The following is a 17,435-nucleotide window of genomic DNA, read 5'->3' on the forward strand; positions in this document are numbered from 1 at the left end:
TCATACTTGAAATTTATTATAAGGGTATTCAATAAAGTTTTGCTTTTACAAAAGCAGAAGTTCTTCAAAATAGCGATGACTTAGGCCCTGCAGTCACCAGAACAGGTTTTTATTCACCACAGGCAAGTGCATTGTTAAGCTCCACACATTCCAGCTGGCACCAGTCGGAAAAAATCATTTTGTCTGTAGATAGAACCAAAATCATAATCTTGTAAACACGCAGAACTTCATGATATCATATGTGCTTGTGAAATTGAGATTTGGTTAAGCAAGTGTGCCATATATAGTCAGGGCTAAGAGGGAACATTTTTTTAAAGTTATTTTTGTTATTGTTCAATAGCACATCTGCCTTTTAAAGATGTGCAAGGGGTACACACAGATTGGAGCCCAAGGGCAGGGTTTGAATTAGACTTTGACTTTTGTTTGGGGGTCTGCAAAAAAAATTAAAAATTAAATGGGTTCATTAATTAACATTCCACCTAAGTGAAGGAGCAATCTGATTAGAGACCCCCACATGTTATGATTTTCAATTCCTATAGGGAGTTCTTATGGGGGGCTCAAATCTCTTATGGGGGGGGCTCAGCCCCCCTGAGCTCCCCCTTTATTCACACCCTGCCCAAGGAAACACTTAAGTCATGCAAACTGTCATTAGAGATCATTCAAGTGGGTTTGTTCTGTAAAGACAAGGTTCTTTGGGTAAATGTGATATCTTTCGTTCGACCAACTAAATAGTTGGAAAATTTCTTCTTTGCAAGCTATCAGGCACAAGCACACTTTTTCAGGCAGAGGGAGGGACACCTGAAGAAGGGCATTTGTACCCGAAAGCTTGCAAAGAGCAATTTTCCGAACTATTTAGTTGGTCTAATAGAAGAGATTGCATCTACCTGAAAGCTTGCAAAGAACAGCTTTTCCAACTGCTTCCCTGGTCTAATAAAAGAGATCACATAGTTTCATAGGTGTTAGGGGCTGGAAGGGACCTTACAGATCACTGGGCCCAGCCCCCCTGCACCTGGGTCTCCCTTGCCTACATAGGTCCAGACCTGGACACAGGCATGGGCAAACGGGGCAGCTGCCCAGGGCCCGGACAGAAAGGGGGCCTGAAAGTGGTAATTTGTTTCTCCATTGTCCGATTTATTCTTATCATTCTCTTTGGTGGATGTAGCCCCGATACTAAAAGTTCACCCTGGGGCTGGTGCTGCCCGTGTCCTTAGCCCAACAGAGCTACCCGCAAAACAGCAAAGGCACAAAGGCACACGTGTACGCATTCAGATGCCTCCTGAAGGGTAACCCAAGCTGCAAAGATCCAGCTGGGAGGGGACCTTACGTAGCAGTAAAAAGCGACGTGCCTTGCTTCTTAACAAAACAAAACAAAGCCGAGGCAAAGGCGTGTGCGAGAAAAGGAAGCAGGGATCCCTCGCCACCCGCTTCCCCATTCACGATGACCCGCACGCAAAACAGAACGAAACAGCTGATGTTGGAAACCAATCACCGCGGCACGGCGGAGAAGCAGCAAAACCCCAGCAGCAGCAGCAGCAGCAGCAGCAGCAGGAGGCAAGGGCCAAAAAAGGGGAGCAGCTGCGGAGAGCATTAGGCGCCTCCTCCTCGTATTTCCTCTCACGCCCACTTCCAAGAGTGGAGGGGTTTTGCTTTCGGCGCCCGTCGCCCGGAGATGAAAAGTTAAAGCTGGGAAAGGAGTTGGCGCCGCGCGGGGTGAGCAGCTGCTTTTGATCTTCGTGTGGTTTTTTTTGGCCGGTGGGGGAGGGGTCGGGGGTCGGTGTGGCCCCCCGCGGGGCGAGGGGGAGGGGACTGAGCGCGACTGGGAGCGGCTGGGAAAACCCAGCGCGAGAGCAGGGGAAGGAGGACGCGGCGCGTGTGACCTGCCAGCGGCAGCGCGCAGGAACCTCCGGGATCTCCGCGTCAGCAGCAGCAGCCTCGGCGCTGTGCACGCATGGCAGTGCGTGTGTGTGTGTGCGTGTGCGTGTGTGTGTGTGCGTGCAAGGAGACGGGCCGCTGCAGGGGGGAGCGCGAGGCGCAGCCGGCGGGCCCGGCGCTCCGGGATACCAGCCGCCGGGGGCAGGGCGCAGCGCAGGGACTTACAGCTGCGCGCCCGGCCCGGCTCCGCCGCACTTGTTTTTTGCCCTTTGTCTCTGCCGTCAGGCCCGGGGGGACGGGGGAGCAGCGCCGGCTCGGGGGCTCCTACTACCGCTTCCCGGGGGCTCCCCCGCCCCTCACACGGTCCCAGCCCGACTCAGGGGCAGGGCCGGGGGCTGACGTGACGTGGACACCCGCACTGACAGGACCCCCCGGGGGGAGGGGCAGGAGGCGGTGGTTGTTGTGGGGGGGAAGAGGGAAAGGACTTTAAAATTTTAGTTTATTTGATTTGATTTTTTTTTTGGTTTAAATGCCTGCTTGGAGCGAGGCTGCGCGCTCCAGCCCGCGAGGGAACCCCCTCGGTGACCCCTCCCCCCGCGGTGACCCCGTGCCCCCGCCCCGCCAGGCGAGGGAAGGGGGCGGGGCCGGGAGACCCGATGACGTCACTGCCCCGGCCCGCTTCCTGCAATAGAAAGTGAGAAGGTAAACCCCTCCTGCCCCGCCCCCCTCGGAACTGCCGCGCTCCCCCCCCAACTGCCGCTCCGCGCGGGGGGTCCCCGCGGCTCCGCCCCCTCCGCGGGGGGAGCTCCCTGCGCACAGACGTGTCCTCCCCGCCCCTCCCCCCCGGCATGGCGGGGGCGGGGCCGGGGCAGCCCGGGCCGGGTCATGGTGGCGCTCGGCGCTGCCGGGGCGGGGAGGAGGCGCCGCCGCGCAGGGGTCGGGGTCGCCGCGGTTCCCGGCTGCCGCCATCAGCCGCAGCAGGTTTGCAGCGGGCGGGGGGCAGTTGCCCCGTCCCCCTCTCCCCCCGCGCTGCCTGGGCCGCCCCCGGGGGTGGGGGAGGGGCGGCCGCCGCCGCCGGGGGCGCGGCGCTTTGTTCGGCGCGGCGCTGCGGAGGGGTTTTCCCGGCTCCTCCTCCCGGGCCCCATTCGCAGCTGGTTTTCCCTTCGCAGCTTTGCTCGGCTCCACTACCCGAGCCCAGCAACCCCCTGGCCCGGAGCCCTCGGAGGGAAGGAGCCCTCTCACGTCCCCCCGGCCTCTCACGCTCCTGGGGCAGCTGCTGCTGCCGGGCCGCGGCGCGGGTGGGGCAGGAGGCGGCGGGACGGGCCTGGGGGAGCGGGTCCCGACCGCCTCGCGGGAGGAGCCACGGGGTGTCCCCGGCCTCTGAGTGGTGCCCCCTGCCCGAGGGATCCCGGCCTCTGTTTGAAGAGGGTGTTTCAAAATTCGTTGTTTGTTTTTTGTGCAATGGAGGTGCTCCCATGGGGGCGGTGACAGAAGTGGGCAGATGAAGCCTTTGGCAGGAGCTTAACGGAGGGCCAGAGGGAGGCTTGGCACTTAGAAGAAGTAGGGTTCCTTGCAGGGGTGCCTTGCTGGGATGGTCCAGGGATCCTGCTGCCATGGCTAGATATTGTGGGGGTTAGATATTTAGCAAATGCTAAATAAATAAATAATGAATATTTATGTATTTAGCAAATGCAGATCTGTAAAGCCAAGCAATAGCCTCCTCCTCAACTGGGTTCAAAGTTATTAATCCACCTCTTAGCCTGTAGAGGGGATGCTCCTAGGGAAGGGCGGCATTGTTTGTATCTCTCCACAAGCGCAGGTTGGTTCAGCGCTGAGGCCCCAGCAGTGACGGTTGGCTGCATAGGGGCCTTGGCCTGCCTTGAACCTGTTTAGCAGGGAGGTGATACTTTTTATTGGACTAACTGTATATGTGGGATAAAGTTAGAGGAGCTTTCTAAGGCTAAGTGCTCTTCCATGCATGGTGGCTGGGCCCAGCTATACAGTTGGTCCAATAAGAGATACCATGGGCCCCCCCCCCCCCAAAAAAAAAAAAGGGAGATACAATGTCTTTTATGAGACTAGCAAAGTAGTTGGAAAAAAGTTCTTTGCAACCTTTCAGACACCAACACCCCATACTGAAGGCTGACCTTTTTGGCCACTGGTATTGCATTCCATGTCACTTAGCTTTTTGAAGCGTGATTTTTCCACCTCCCCCTCAAAATCACACTACTGGATGTAGTTGCTTTTATCTGGTACTTTATTATCATAACTCTTAGGAAATGGGACAGTACAGTCCAGTTTTTGTTTCTATAGCCAGTTCTTTCCTTCACACAAAAACAACCATGAGGAACCTTTTAAAAGGAATGGCAACCTGGCATTGTAAATGTATGGCAACTTGCAGGCTGCAGGGGCAGGTGTGGGTAACAAACTCTTGTAAACTGGTTTATTGATTTGCAGTAATGCAAATTGATGATGTCCTTAAAAAATCAATTGGAAATCAAATGCATTATTTGTAATACCTTGAATGATACAGATTCTACGTGCCTGCATATGCTTGATTTTTTCCCCTTTTCATTTGGAGCAGCTCTCTTGCTAATTACGCCAATTAAAGGGAAGCTGACAAGTCATGCTTATCTATATTTACTCCTTGTATCTCAGGTTAAGCCTGGTTTTAATACTAACTCACCACTTGTGTAGTTTTTCATTCTTTTCAGTACAAAGATCAGGCTTATAGGAGTCAGTTTCACTTTTCAGTTCCCAAGAGACTGCAGGATACTATTTGTAAACAGCACAGGGAGTTGTAAGAATCCAAACACATTCATATCATTAAACTGTGAGAGTGTTTCTCTAGTCTTCAATTTCTTTTTTTTCTCTTAATGAAACTTGGAAAGAAAATCTGGATCTTGGCACTCCACTGAACCATGTCATTTTAAATATATGGAAAACTTTGCAGGATATTAAAAGGGTTCCAGTTCACATTAGTTGTTCGTATTTGGTAATGGTAATGTTGTTTCTTGCGTGTGGATGGACTGTTGCACAAAAGGCAGGGTTCTGTCACAGCAGGAATACTGCCTATGTGCAAGAAAGTACCAGTTTGGGACCCAATTCATTTGTCTTATGGTAAAGTTTGAAGCAAAGCCATCAGCAGAATCCTGCTGTACTTTGTCACTGCTGCAGGCTCCTGTTGAGGGAACTGTGGAGGTGGAGAGGGTAGGCTTATGCCCTTTCTGACCACCTCCCTTCCTCGTAACTGAAAGTTCATTCCTGAGACTGAGTTGAGTGAAGGGGTTTTTGGTAGGGGAGGCAGGTGGGAAGAGGGAGACAGTTGCAAGTGACAAGTACAACACAGGATGTGATATTTTGAAGGAACTGATAAATGGGAGAATTGTCATTTCTCAGCTTGGCGGTGACATCCTGAGTAACCTTGAGCACAACTTGTCTTATTTTTCCTATCTACGAGATTAAAATGAGGTGTTGGGGGGACTGAAAGAACAGTGGAATAGATTTAATTATACATGATTATTTTGTGTAACAGTTTAGGTTTAAAAATGTTGGGATGAGTATTTCCATATTAACACTGTATGTTTCAACTTTTATCTTAAAAAAATTATTTATTTATTTATTTTAGCACATGGATTAATTGATTTCCTGAGAAGATTTATGGTACTGCTCGCTTCACATTTCTGAGAGGAGAAGGTGGTCTACAAAATTAGAGGAAAATGCCTAGGACAAAACAAATACATCCCAGAAATCTGAGGGGTAAGAAGCTCTTAAGAAAACTCTGTTCCCAGAAAATTTGGAACTGGCGTTTAGATTGGTTTTGAAATATCAATTTATTTTTCAAAGTTACTGTCAGAAATTGTTTTATTTGCTAGCTTTGGGAGTAATCCATCAGAAAGCTGTAACTGCAAGAAATTGTTGTAGTTTATGCTTTGGGTAGACTGTTTGTGGAAGTGCTTGATAGAGGCAGAACACTGTGAAAACAATGGAAGGAGTGGTTCTATGCGCCAGAAAGTTTTTAATCTAAAAATACAGAGACAAGGGAGTGGAAGAAAGGATGTAACATATAAGCAACATGATCAGGGTGGTGACAGGTACTTGTCTTAATAGATATCAGCTTAGTAATTTTCTTTCAAGTTAAATGAAGTAAATTCTCCTCTCCTGCACATTCTTCAGTATTTATCATCCCTGTCACCCACTCCCTTGCAGTAATCCCCTGTTTTGGGGTCTTGGGCCCAAGCGTCTACACAGATAAGTTATTAATTTGCTCAATAAATGAAATAAATATGTGGATGACTTTGGGCCCCGGTGTGGTTAGCTCATGCTCAGTGGTCTTCCTTTGAATTCAGTTGCACTAAGGTTAACAGGGCTGTATGTGGGCCTAGGGGTCTGCCCAGCTTGTCAGATTGGAGCCTTAAATGCATAATTAATCTCAGAAGTTGCTTTTGAGGCGGTATTAAAAGAGAGGAAAGTAGCTGGCTTTAAAGGTCAGCTCAGGAGGACTTACACTTTGCTTGAAATATGCTCGTTTCTTGTATGTAACTGTACCCTATATTTTGTGTTTTTTCACAACATATTAAAACTGATGATAAAACCAAAAATACTGGCATAGAAATTCAAGGGCAGATAAAGTACTTCATACTGCTTTCAACTACTCTTAAAAATCAGGTGGGGGGGGATTAAAGTTCATGATGTCCCTTTAGCAGGAAAAGACTGAAAAAAACCCTGAAGTGGGGGCATACTAAGCATCCTATGCCAATGAGTCAGATTTGTGTTTAAAGGGTTTGGGTTTAGAGATGGTGTGTGTGTTTATACATTAATTCATTTCATAGTAACGTTTATGCATGAAGGCTTTGTGACCAATGGGACTAAGAATCTCTCTTGCTGATTTACCATATCAGTGTTATTTATGAAGTAGCCCACTGTATCTAATGTGTTTTGTTTAAACCTACAACGCTAATCTTTAAAAAGGGCAGTTGTGAAGGGTATTCAGCACCATTTCAAGATGATGGTGGTGGTTTCACTGCTTTTAAAACTGAAGGTTACCACATTCAACTGTGTTTTCTTGTTTTTTCGAGTCTTTTTTGTGCACTTGATCAGAGTCAAAAGGCTGAATTACTCATAGCTGGAGTAAATGTTTTTCAATTAAATACTTAATCTTAGTGACTTATCAAATGATTCTTAATAAGTTTAGTACAATTGCAAGGGTAGAAAATGGCCCCTTATATAGTTTTTTTGAGTAACATGGTATTCATTTAAGTAAATGCGTTTAAAAGAAAAAAGCAAATTAAACTTGGAAGAGTGCAAGCAATGCATTGGAAAGGAATTGAAACCTTTGTGTTGTGGTGTTCCCCATTCAAGTAGCTATTACTTCCCCTTGTAATAGCCATTATTATCAAAGTTTCTAGTCTTCTGTAAGTAACTGAGTCTCTCAATAAATCAAGCTAAGGAATATACAAAGTGTAAAAGAAGTCCAGCATTCTTTTAGAACTTAGGTTGAAATTTATAGTACATACTGTATTAATAAGTATATGTACCTATGTCGTCTTGGGTTATTAGAAGTGAAGGAAACTTAGTTTAGTCCACCTTTATTATTCAAGGTCAGCTTTTTCTTTTTTTCTACCCAGGTAACAAAGAAAACAAAGATAAAAGTGTAAATTGTTAGATTTTTTTTTTTAAAAAAAAAAAAAAGTTTAGTTTTTGCAAGTATTTGCAGGAAATGCCTCCTTTAAAAATATCCATTGGAATTTTAGAAAGGAGAAACTTTTTGTACTGTTTTTCCAAAAGTTTGTTCTCATATATTTAATTTTTTGGTCAAATTAAAGTTTAGAAACTCTTGTTTCTTCAGGAGAGCCTCTAAAAGGAGTCGCTGTGTAATAACCCATGGTAATTAGTCCAGTTAATGATTAAAACTGGAAAAAGAAGTTTATGGACTGCAAGGTTAAACTTCATAACTATTTAATAATCACACTTTTATTGAAGGACGTAATATTAAGCTATCTTTACCGTGTTGTAGGGAGAATGCCAGGCATGTTCTTTAAATTGCTCATAGCAACAGTTATATTACATCACTGAGCCTCTGAATCAGGGAATCTCTTCCATGCTACCATGGTGCCCTGGGCTGCCTTGAGATCCTTTCATGGGTGCCATACAGTGTTAGCACTGAAACATGATTCACAGAGTAAACTTAGAGATTTTAAATAGAAATCCATATTTGTGGCCTTTCTAAATTCTTTGCAGCAGTGAAACTGCCTTATTATTTTTCTGTCATCAATATAAGTGTGAAAATTAAGAGCTGGCATTTTCTGAGAAGCACCTTGACTCCATCTAGCAGTGCCTTGGGTGTACTAGTGGTGCCTCGAATCTAAAAGATTGGGAACCAGTGCTCTAAAGAATACACAAGTGCCATATTTGATTACTCACTTCTCTATTTCAGCTTTGTGATCTGCATGCCTCACAGCAGCCATCTGTCTTTTAGCTCTAACTGGACTTCTTCAGTTGAACAATATTTAACTAGTTAGAAGGATCACCACTGGACAGCTCTTGATACTGTTTTTTTTTCAATGCATCAAGCGTATTACTGTTATTGAACTCGCACACCAAGCCAGCTTGGGGAGTGAGCAATCACATGCAAGAATATAGCATTTCTGTTGCTTAGTTTTTTTAAAAAAAAGAAGAGTATTTTCAGATCTTTAATACTGGACTTTTCATATCTTGAGTTAACATTTTACATGTTTTTAAAAAGTTGGTTGATTATAATGTTGAGGGAGTGACATGGTATGCATTTATATTATTTAAAATCAAGGTAGTTGGTGAAACACCCTATAGTTTTTTTTTATGTTGAGGTCACTTTCATTTTACTAATTTTAGTATTTTTGAGGTAGTGGGCAGCCATTTGCAGACTAGCAGAGACTCTACAGCACCGTGTGTTGAAGCATAGGTTTCTTTGTATTGTTTTTTGTTTTGTGAGGAGACTTTCTTCTCTCTTTTTTTTGGCATTCCTTTTTTTATTTATAGATGCATCAGTATAGTATGTTACTGGTTTGGTTTTATAGAACCAGAAAAATATAGCAAGAGGACAGGACATGAAAAATACTGCATTCATTCACATACCACACAACCCTAAACAAGATGCACATCTTGTTCTGCCTTCTCAAAACAAAGGAAAAAAGGACCTTTTAGTCCTTAGTTTTTTTAAACAAACTGTCCAGAATTAGCTCCTTGTGTAAAACACTTTCCCTAATTTTCAGTCACTAATTTTGAGGAAAAAGGTGTATATGTGATGTGAATGACTAAGTTATTTAACAAGAATGAGATCATATAGTTATCTTCATGATTATACAGCATTGGCATAACTCTGTTTGTTTTAATGGTGATGGCTTTGTTATACCCAAACAGTTTTAGTAAGGCATCTGCTACAATGTGCTTGTTTTTGTCATTTAATTTCAGAACATTAATTTTGTTCTTCATGAGTCTGTTTAGGATATATTCAAATGTGAAAAATATTACTACTATTTCTCAATGTTTTAGTCAGAGGTCTGAAGTATTTTCAGACCTAAGCTCTGGTCTGGCTAACTGTTGCTGATATATTCAGCACTGGAGATAAGTGAATGAAGTTGAGACAAATTATGTGTTCTTGCATCTCTGAATGGCATGGCTTGGATATGTACACTACTAAAAATATATGATGCCTAACAAAATAAATTCCAAAGGCAGGCCTTGAATAAAACCCAAGTAACCTAGGTTCCTGTTGGATAAACTAGAGGAACAATTCACAAACAATTTTTTCAGCACCTTTTTAGCCTGATGAATGGTCCAGTGCGATATTATGCCTCAGACCAAGAAACATCAGTGCACTAAGCAAGTGTATTGGAGAAAACAGCATGTTTTCCTCTTTAACAAAACAGGAAAAAAGTGAAAATCATTAGGTGGTATACTGTAATTTCTGGGCATCTGAACAGCCCCATTGTCTGTCTTGTTCGGTCTTTGCTACCATCACCATGATTGTAGTTTAATTCACACTGGTGTTTTATTCAGTTAAGTTAGAAAGAACTACTTTATATGAGTTTACCCTGTATATTTACATGGGGCAGACGAGGTTAGCCAGTTGTTACACAGATATAAAAAACATTTTACAGAAGCAGTAATATATTCCCAGAAGTGTGGTTCCACTCACTTTTAACAGTATTTGATTGCACTTGGTTTTGCAGTCACAGGGCTGTGATGATCTACAATGAAAACGGTCTTTGTTTTTTGCTTGCTTAGTTTTGTCATTAATGGCTTTTAAAAATGTACAGCTCATTGTGCCCTGCATTTGTGGACCAGGCAGCATACAAATATATAACAAGATGTTAAAACACTGTTCAGTTCTAGAAATATGAATTAGCTTCTTAATTTTTTTAAAAGTATGAATTTTAAGTATTGTTAATGCTTTGTCTGCACAGTCAAATATTTTCCAGTTGAAGCAAATGACTATTCTGCCTGTGAAGTTCAACTCCCAATTGAGGTTTTAAGTTTGCATTTGAAATGTGACTGTAATTGGAAGCTGGATATGTTATGCTGTAATCTAAATAGTAAACAGAAGTTTACCGGAAAGCTGGTTTTTCCTTTGACCTCAGGAGAGTTGAACATGTGTTCTGTTAAGTCATGAAACTGTAATTTAGTGGAGGTTCTTTTAGAAAGATTGAAATTAGAAACTTTTTGTAGCATGCAAATCAGCTACTGTGCCAGGCTTGCAAAGCTCAAGTAATGGTATGTTTCAATCAAGTGCTTCATACATATTTTTAGTTAAGAATAAATCATTAAAATATTCTATATTTGTATTTGTGGGTGGGGGAATGAATCATGTTTGGCTTCTGCATCTTGCTACTTTTACTGTCGCATACATATCATTTTGTTTAAAAGTATTTTTGAGGTGCTTTTTCTAGAGTTTGGGTACATTAATTATATTTTAGCCCTACACTGTACTTGTGCGTAAGTGAGAGGTAGGAGAGCATTTCTGAGAACAGTAAGGCAGAGAGCATGAACTGACTTTCTTCTCTCTTGTGCGTGCCTATGGCAGAGCCAACAATAGAACTCTAAGCCACTGATCTCTGGTCTTGTGCTTAGCCAGAAGACTGTTCTTTGTGATTTAAGTGTCCATAAATTATACAATATTTGAGGTTTTTAACACCTTAGGTTATGTTTTAACCTTTGGTACTAGTTATGATAAAAAACTCTATGGAATCAGGGAACAGATGATCTAGTGGTTATGGTACAGACCTGAGGCCCAGGAGAGTTATGTTTAGTTTTGTGATCTATGAAAGACTGAAATTAATGAGTTAATAGCTGTCTTTCTCTATTATCTGGAGTGTGGGCATGATGATGCTTAATTTTTTCCACTTTGTATTTGTCTTTTCTTTGTAGATTGTTAAGATCTTTGAGGCAAGCATAATTTCATACTTTGTATAAGTACAGCCCCTAACACAATGGGGCTGAGTTTGATTGGGGTCTCCATTCACTACTGTAATGAAAATGTGTCCAATTGCCTATGAAAACCTGTTAAAAAAGCACAATGTTATTTTGTATTTTGAAAAATGAGATATGCTAGAATTAAAGCCTTAATGTGTGTCAGTTCATGCTCTCTGCCTTACTGTTCTCAGAAATACTGACATGTATGTATGCATTAGGATGGCTTGTGTTCATGACATTATAAACATCTTTCCACCAAATCCTGTCTCATTCCTTGCTTGAGATGGATGCTACTTCTAAAATGTAACCTTTGCCTAGTGAATCAGACTGCCTTGTGTTTGACTTCTGCATCAGTGGTTTCAGAAGTGGGAAATTACATAGGGAATTGTCAGGGGACTGTATGAGGGAAGTGGATGGCCTTGTGGTTAAAGCAGTTGAATGCTGGCCTAAAGATTTGATTTCTTCCTTCTGCCTCTTGAGTTTCCTTGTGATGCTGAGCAAGTCTCTTGGACCAAACTTTTCATAGTAGGCCATTAATTGTGTTTCTCATTTGTTCATGTACTCCAGCTGAGATGCTGTGGAGAAGTCTGAAGTTATCCCAAGTGTAGCTGATCAATTGGAATTATGATTTGGGCACAAAATAGAATAGATTTACTAAATATTCTGAAAAATCCAGCCTTAGGGAACTCAGACTGGGGAGCCATAACTAGTTAACACTTAACAGTTTTGCAATCTCTGTGCCTTACTTGCCCTTCTCTAAAGCACAGATGACAGTTGCACATCAGCTCATTGGGGGCTTATGAAGACAAATTCAGTAATGTTTGTGAAGAACTCAGGTACTACAGTGAAAGCACCGTGTACCATTGATGAAAAAATTAATAACTTTTTCATTCAGCATAGGATGTGCTATAAATAAGGCTTGGAGCGCAGATCATCCTGTGTATCAAATTCATTTGCATAAACAACTTTAATTTTGGCATTCACTAATGTTTGAGTGCTCTACCTTACGTGAGCAATACATTGAAAGTATTAAGATTGCAGTATCATAGCCTTTAAAAAAGGAAATGGAAAAACAAGCCGTTCTGCTATGTTGAACCAGACTGTTCCCTGAAGTGTTATTCACATTGGGATTGCTAGAATTGTATAGCACAGGCTTCTATCACTTCAGCTGAGAAGCTGGCATCAGTGGTAGCTTGATGTCATCTGAAGGAACAGCTAGAGAGGGATGAGACCTTGTTTCTTGTTGGTGAGCTTAACAGCTAGTTATTTGTTTTCAGTGTTTAAATTAGGGAAACCTAGTTTAGTTCCCGGTTTTTTAGATGAGTGTTTTGATTTGTTTTAAAGCCTTCTGCCTATTCCAGTGCCTGACTATGTCTCTCCTCCTCTCGCTCCACATGCATGAACCCTGGCTCCTGTATCCTTCCTTGCCCTATCTCTTCCCCCTGTTCCTAACCACTCTGCGTGAAGTCAGAAGCTTCCTTCTGGCTGAGAACCTTGAACAGAGGAGACAGTTTGCCTGATCTTAATTCTTTTGATTGGCACTGTGGAATGATCATGCACTACCAAGGAGAAATTGATGGGAAAATCCTGGTCTAGCCCTTGCACTTCTGCATGTGGAAGTTGTGTGTAGCATGCTCAGAAAGAGGCTTTTTTCGGCTAATAAGGTCTTTCTCCTGAGCATGTGCAAGCTACAGTTTTTGTGGGGGTGGAAAGTTGTTGTTGTTGTTTTTTGTTTTTCCTGGGGCCAGGTTAAGTTAAAGCACATTTTATGCTGAGCCAGCAAAAAGCCAGTTCCTGATTCATGTGTGTCAAGTTTTGCTGTAAATTGTGGAGTCCTTTAGAGCTTCTAATCAAGTGGTTGTAAGAATTTTTAACCTTTGGGGAAGATGCTTTGTTTTACTAAACTTAATTCTCAGGAAAAAACCCCCACAGGTTTTAACTGGAACTTAATGCAACAACAGAATAACAGCTTCAGGTAGAAACCTAGCATGGAAAATTTCAGTTAGAAACTTGACAGTTATGAGCAATTAAAAACCTATAGTAGAATGGGTTGGGTAGCTTTGAGTAGAGCTCTCACAGTGCTATCTTTGAGTGTGTGTGCAATTCATATAAATTGCAGGGGGCAGGGTGGCATGGGCACTAACGTGCATGGTTGCCAGCCCAGAAGTCGCAAGTTTAAGGCCATAGCAAAAAGTGTTCACTGCGCAACCCTGTCAGATTCCAGCAAATCTGCAAATTCTGCTAAGCTGTCACAAGGACACAAGAAGAGAAGGATATAAATTATACATGCATGCGCTAACTAACAAGAGAAGAATGTAATACAGTCTAATACAATCTAATGTTTATAGGCAATGGCGGAGGTGGATGTTTGAATGAGACTTTAAAATATTATGGGGGAGATGTAGGTTAAAAAACGAGTAGTCCAGACTGTAAAGAAGTCTCTTGTTTCTCATTCTCAGTTTAAACTCAGGATAAATGAGCAAATTTACCACTGTAACAGTAACTAAAAGACCTGGGGCCTAACTTTTATGACTTCATGGAAGAAAAAAAGAATAGCTGCGAACGAGGCTTTGGAAGTACTTTTGAACCATGTGAAGTTATCTGAGAGTAGGGTCAAGAAGCGGTTGCTGCTTATATATGTAAGGAGCAGTGTGATAGAATTCAGCATATGTTGAAATCTGGAGATCTGAGAATTGTGGAGGCCAACCAGAAGGGAGTTATTGGAGAAAATGAAAGCACAAATGAGGATTTCAGTAGAAGTTCTATCAGTAGTTCTGTTAGAACAAAGAGTTTGCTCTGTGATCAAAATTAATTCGTTAAGCCTCTGTGCCCAAGAAAACATTGCCTTGCATTTTATGACAATTCAGTAAATTTTTATTAGAAGGTTTAAAAGAAAATGGTCTAGCATAATACAGATGAAATGCTAGTTTAATAAAGATGTTTTTATGCTCACAATTCAAATAGTTTCTATTTTAGCAGCTAGTTGATATATGACCTAATTATGTTGGTATTTTGGGGAAAAATGTTATTTGAAAAGTAGCCACTATAAATGTGTAACCATTAGTATTTATCATGTAAATAACGAAGTACCCAGTAGAGTAAAACATCTACCTGGAAACCTCTATTGAATATTATGAGTGTCTGTACTTAACATCTTTATGAAAAATAGCTAAGGTTTGTGGTCTCAACTGTTCCCTAACGGAAGGTCTTTTTTTCCTACTTTATGTTGGCTTTTCAGTTTTCTATTACATGTGAAGCCAATGATCTGAATGAAGGTGAGTAAATTTGCAGATGAAGTGTAGACTTAGTCTATTGAACTGTCCGTTTGCACCTAGCTTAGTGTATTATTTTGTGTAGTTTCTGTGGTACCTAGCTTCAGCAGCTGCTGAACACCATTTTATTATTTAAAAAACTTGTGACTTGTTTTTAACTATTGCAAACTTTATTCATTTAATACTTTTTTTTAATGTGCTGCCTGCTGAAAAGAAATTAGTTTAGATGTCAAAATTATGATGCCCAGAAGGTGCTAATTTGCAATGTAATTGTCTTGTGCTGAGAACACAGATTTATGCTGCTTTTTCCACCCCTACCCCCAAAAAAATTAGTTAGGAAAATCCTTGTTTAGATGATAAAACAATATGTGTATGTATACAGTATTCCCCACAGATACATGTGTGCAATACTCGTGTATGCTCTGTGATACAGCTTTTGTCTGATATAACACACAAAACACTAGCTGGGGAAATTAAAACCATTTTGATTGAACAGTAGCCCCACTTTGAACTCATCACAAAATTTCTTCCAGCATAGTTGTATATAGTCAAGAGCCTAAATAAATGAATATTTTTTCACATTCTACATTTTTATATTTATTACATTTTAAACATAGTAACCTTCATTTGAGATTCTTCCAGTGTTCAAAGAATTTGACTTTCCTTTGAGTTTACTAATGTGAAAAATGTTTAAAGTATTTTTCTGCTCAGAAATGTTAAAGGGAATTTCCAGAGCTGTTGTTTTTTCAAAGAGCTTGTTTTGCTAATCTAGTAATTAAAAACAACAACAACAAAAACCAAACAAACCCATATGGGTGATCTCTTTTAGAGGAGTTTTGACTCTTACATATTTAAAAAAAAAAAAAAAGGAAAATAAAGATTTGAACTGCTGTTGTAGATGGTTGATCTCAAGGTTTAATAAATAAAAAATGGATGAATAATAAGTCTGAAGTACTGAACAAAATGATCTTGGGAGAATGCAGTATTTTTCTCTTGTATTCATTCCTTAAATATATTATTCAGAATATTTCCAGTTTTTAAAAGTAAGAGCAGGCCAGGTATTTGGAATCGTCAGACACATTTGTGGGAGGAAATGGGGAAGCTCTTGTTTAGGTTACTGCTAAACAAGTAGGAGACACTCTTTGTCTTGTAAAATATTTTAAATGTACTTTAAATTTCATGTGGAATGATTGGCTCAGTGTATGAGTTGACTTCAGTAATTCTTTATGAAAGTAATGTAACCAGGGAAGTCTGTTAATAATACTGCACAGTGCCATGGAGAGTGGAGTTGTGTTTTTTTTAATATTAAATGCAAGAGCACTGTTTATTTGGAAATCCAGGCTGCAGTGTGTTTGAGTCCTGCTCTTTATACTCCAATAATAACTGATTACTGGATTTAACAAGCTGCTCAAATTTTTTATGTTTATTTCCTTGAAAAGTGATGCCTAGTGGTTTAAACAGTTGACAGACATTATTCTTTTGTAAACAAAAGTATAGCTTTTACCATAAAAAGTACATGACCGTAGTCAGTTCCACCTTTGTATGGTCCAGTGCAGGCCTGTTGGGCTGAAATTGCACGGTGAAAGATCTGGGGAGGAAACATTAGTGTTGTGGTATTATCCTATAGCCATAATATAGTTACCAACAGCTATAAAACGTGTGTGTTTAGTTGTATATGACATTGGATGAGCCCTACCAGAAGTAGTCATGGAATGACCTATCTGTACAGCATGTTCCCCTCTTGATTCTGGTTGGCTTTGGTGGTATGGAAAGTGGTATACGCTAATGCTGAGTACTGTTGTCTTAACTAGTGAGCTGTATCAAATTGGAAGGGAGGTCAGATGGTTGCCTTAAGTTCTAGAAATGCTGGTGGCAGAGCCAGTTACTCTACGAAACCAAAAATGGTGTTACAATGTTTTCTAAATATTTTGAAACTATGCCCCTACCTGTTCAGTATTACCAGTGACCTTGTCTAGTGTGGAGTAATATGTGTCTACAGAGGAAGGTATGTAGAATTTTTTCCTCTTTTTTTTTTTTTTTTTTTCTCTAGAGTATTTTCCACAGAGGAGCTTTTGTTTCATCTGTCCAACAAACAAAACAAAACTCCAAAACAGCTCCCCGTATTAGTTGCTACAGTTTTTGGACTCTGAGAAAATGTTTAGTTTCATCTTAAATAGAATGAGATCGGGGTGACATGTAGAGGGTGCATACAGCATGTGCACCCCCTGCGTGTGGTGGTGCACCCCCTGCGTGATTGCCCCTGGCTGCCGCCACTGCCAGTGGCACCTGCGGGTGGCCACCGCCCTGTGGTTGGTGCTCGCTTCCCCCCCTGCTGACAGTGCCGGTGGTGCCTGTGGGAGCTCCCTGTTTATTGCTGCCAGCGCAGCTGTTCCTCCCCGCAGCCGCCAGGGGCACATACCATTCATGAATGGGATCAGCCTCTGAGAAAGAGGTAGAACAAGAACCAGGCATAGTTAATGTTTCTAAAATTCCAGTATAATAAAAGGCTCTGTCTGTCTGTCCATAATGCTTCTGGCCAACTGAACATGTGCTGCCGAGAGAGCAGGCAATGATTGGCTGGGGTGTGTGGCTGTCCGAGCAGTGGGGCTTCCCTCCTGCCTGAAGGCAAAATGGGATCATGGTGGTGGCACCCCCCATTGTCCAGCTTTGACAGCCTGCAGGGAGGGGGAGGTGGTGGGCAGGGACAGAGGGGAGGCCTGCAGACGCAGTCCAGGTGGACCCAAAGTGGTGGGGGGGGTGGGGCCGGACCCGAAATGACTGGGTGGGGGGAGAAGGAGAGGAGCGAGGTTGGACCAAGGGGGGAACAGGGTCAGACCAAAG

At 42.2% G+C, this 17,435-nt stretch overlaps 1 protein-coding gene across 3 annotated transcripts in view; it reads left to right on the forward strand.

The window, feature by feature from the left end:
- The first annotated feature begins 1,216 nt into the window (after positions 1-1,216).
- Positions 1,217-17,435, forward strand: part of HIVEP1 (human immunodeficiency virus type I enhancer binding protein 1) — a 180,732-nt gene continuing 164,513 nt past the window's right edge. The window contains exons 1-2 of one of the 3 annotated variants that reach the window (XM_019543335.1): positions 1,217-1,710; positions 5,501-5,631. In XM_019543335.1, coding sequence (XP_019398880.1) covers positions 5,592-5,631 — 40 coding nt within the window. In that variant the 5' untranslated portion in view covers positions 1,217-1,710; positions 5,501-5,591. Of the gene's footprint in view, positions 1,711-2,748; positions 2,854-5,500; positions 5,632-17,435 lie in introns of those variants that run through there. The other 2 variants (XM_019543321.1, XM_019543330.1) reach the window with 2 other exon arrangements.

Source organism: Crocodylus porosus, unplaced genomic scaffold (assembly GCF_001723895.1).
Source record: "Crocodylus porosus isolate Cpor-Errol unplaced genomic scaffold, CroPor_comp1, whole genome shotgun sequence".
Classification (NCBI taxonomy): domain Eukaryota; kingdom Metazoa; phylum Chordata; order Crocodylia; family Crocodylidae; genus Crocodylus; species Crocodylus porosus.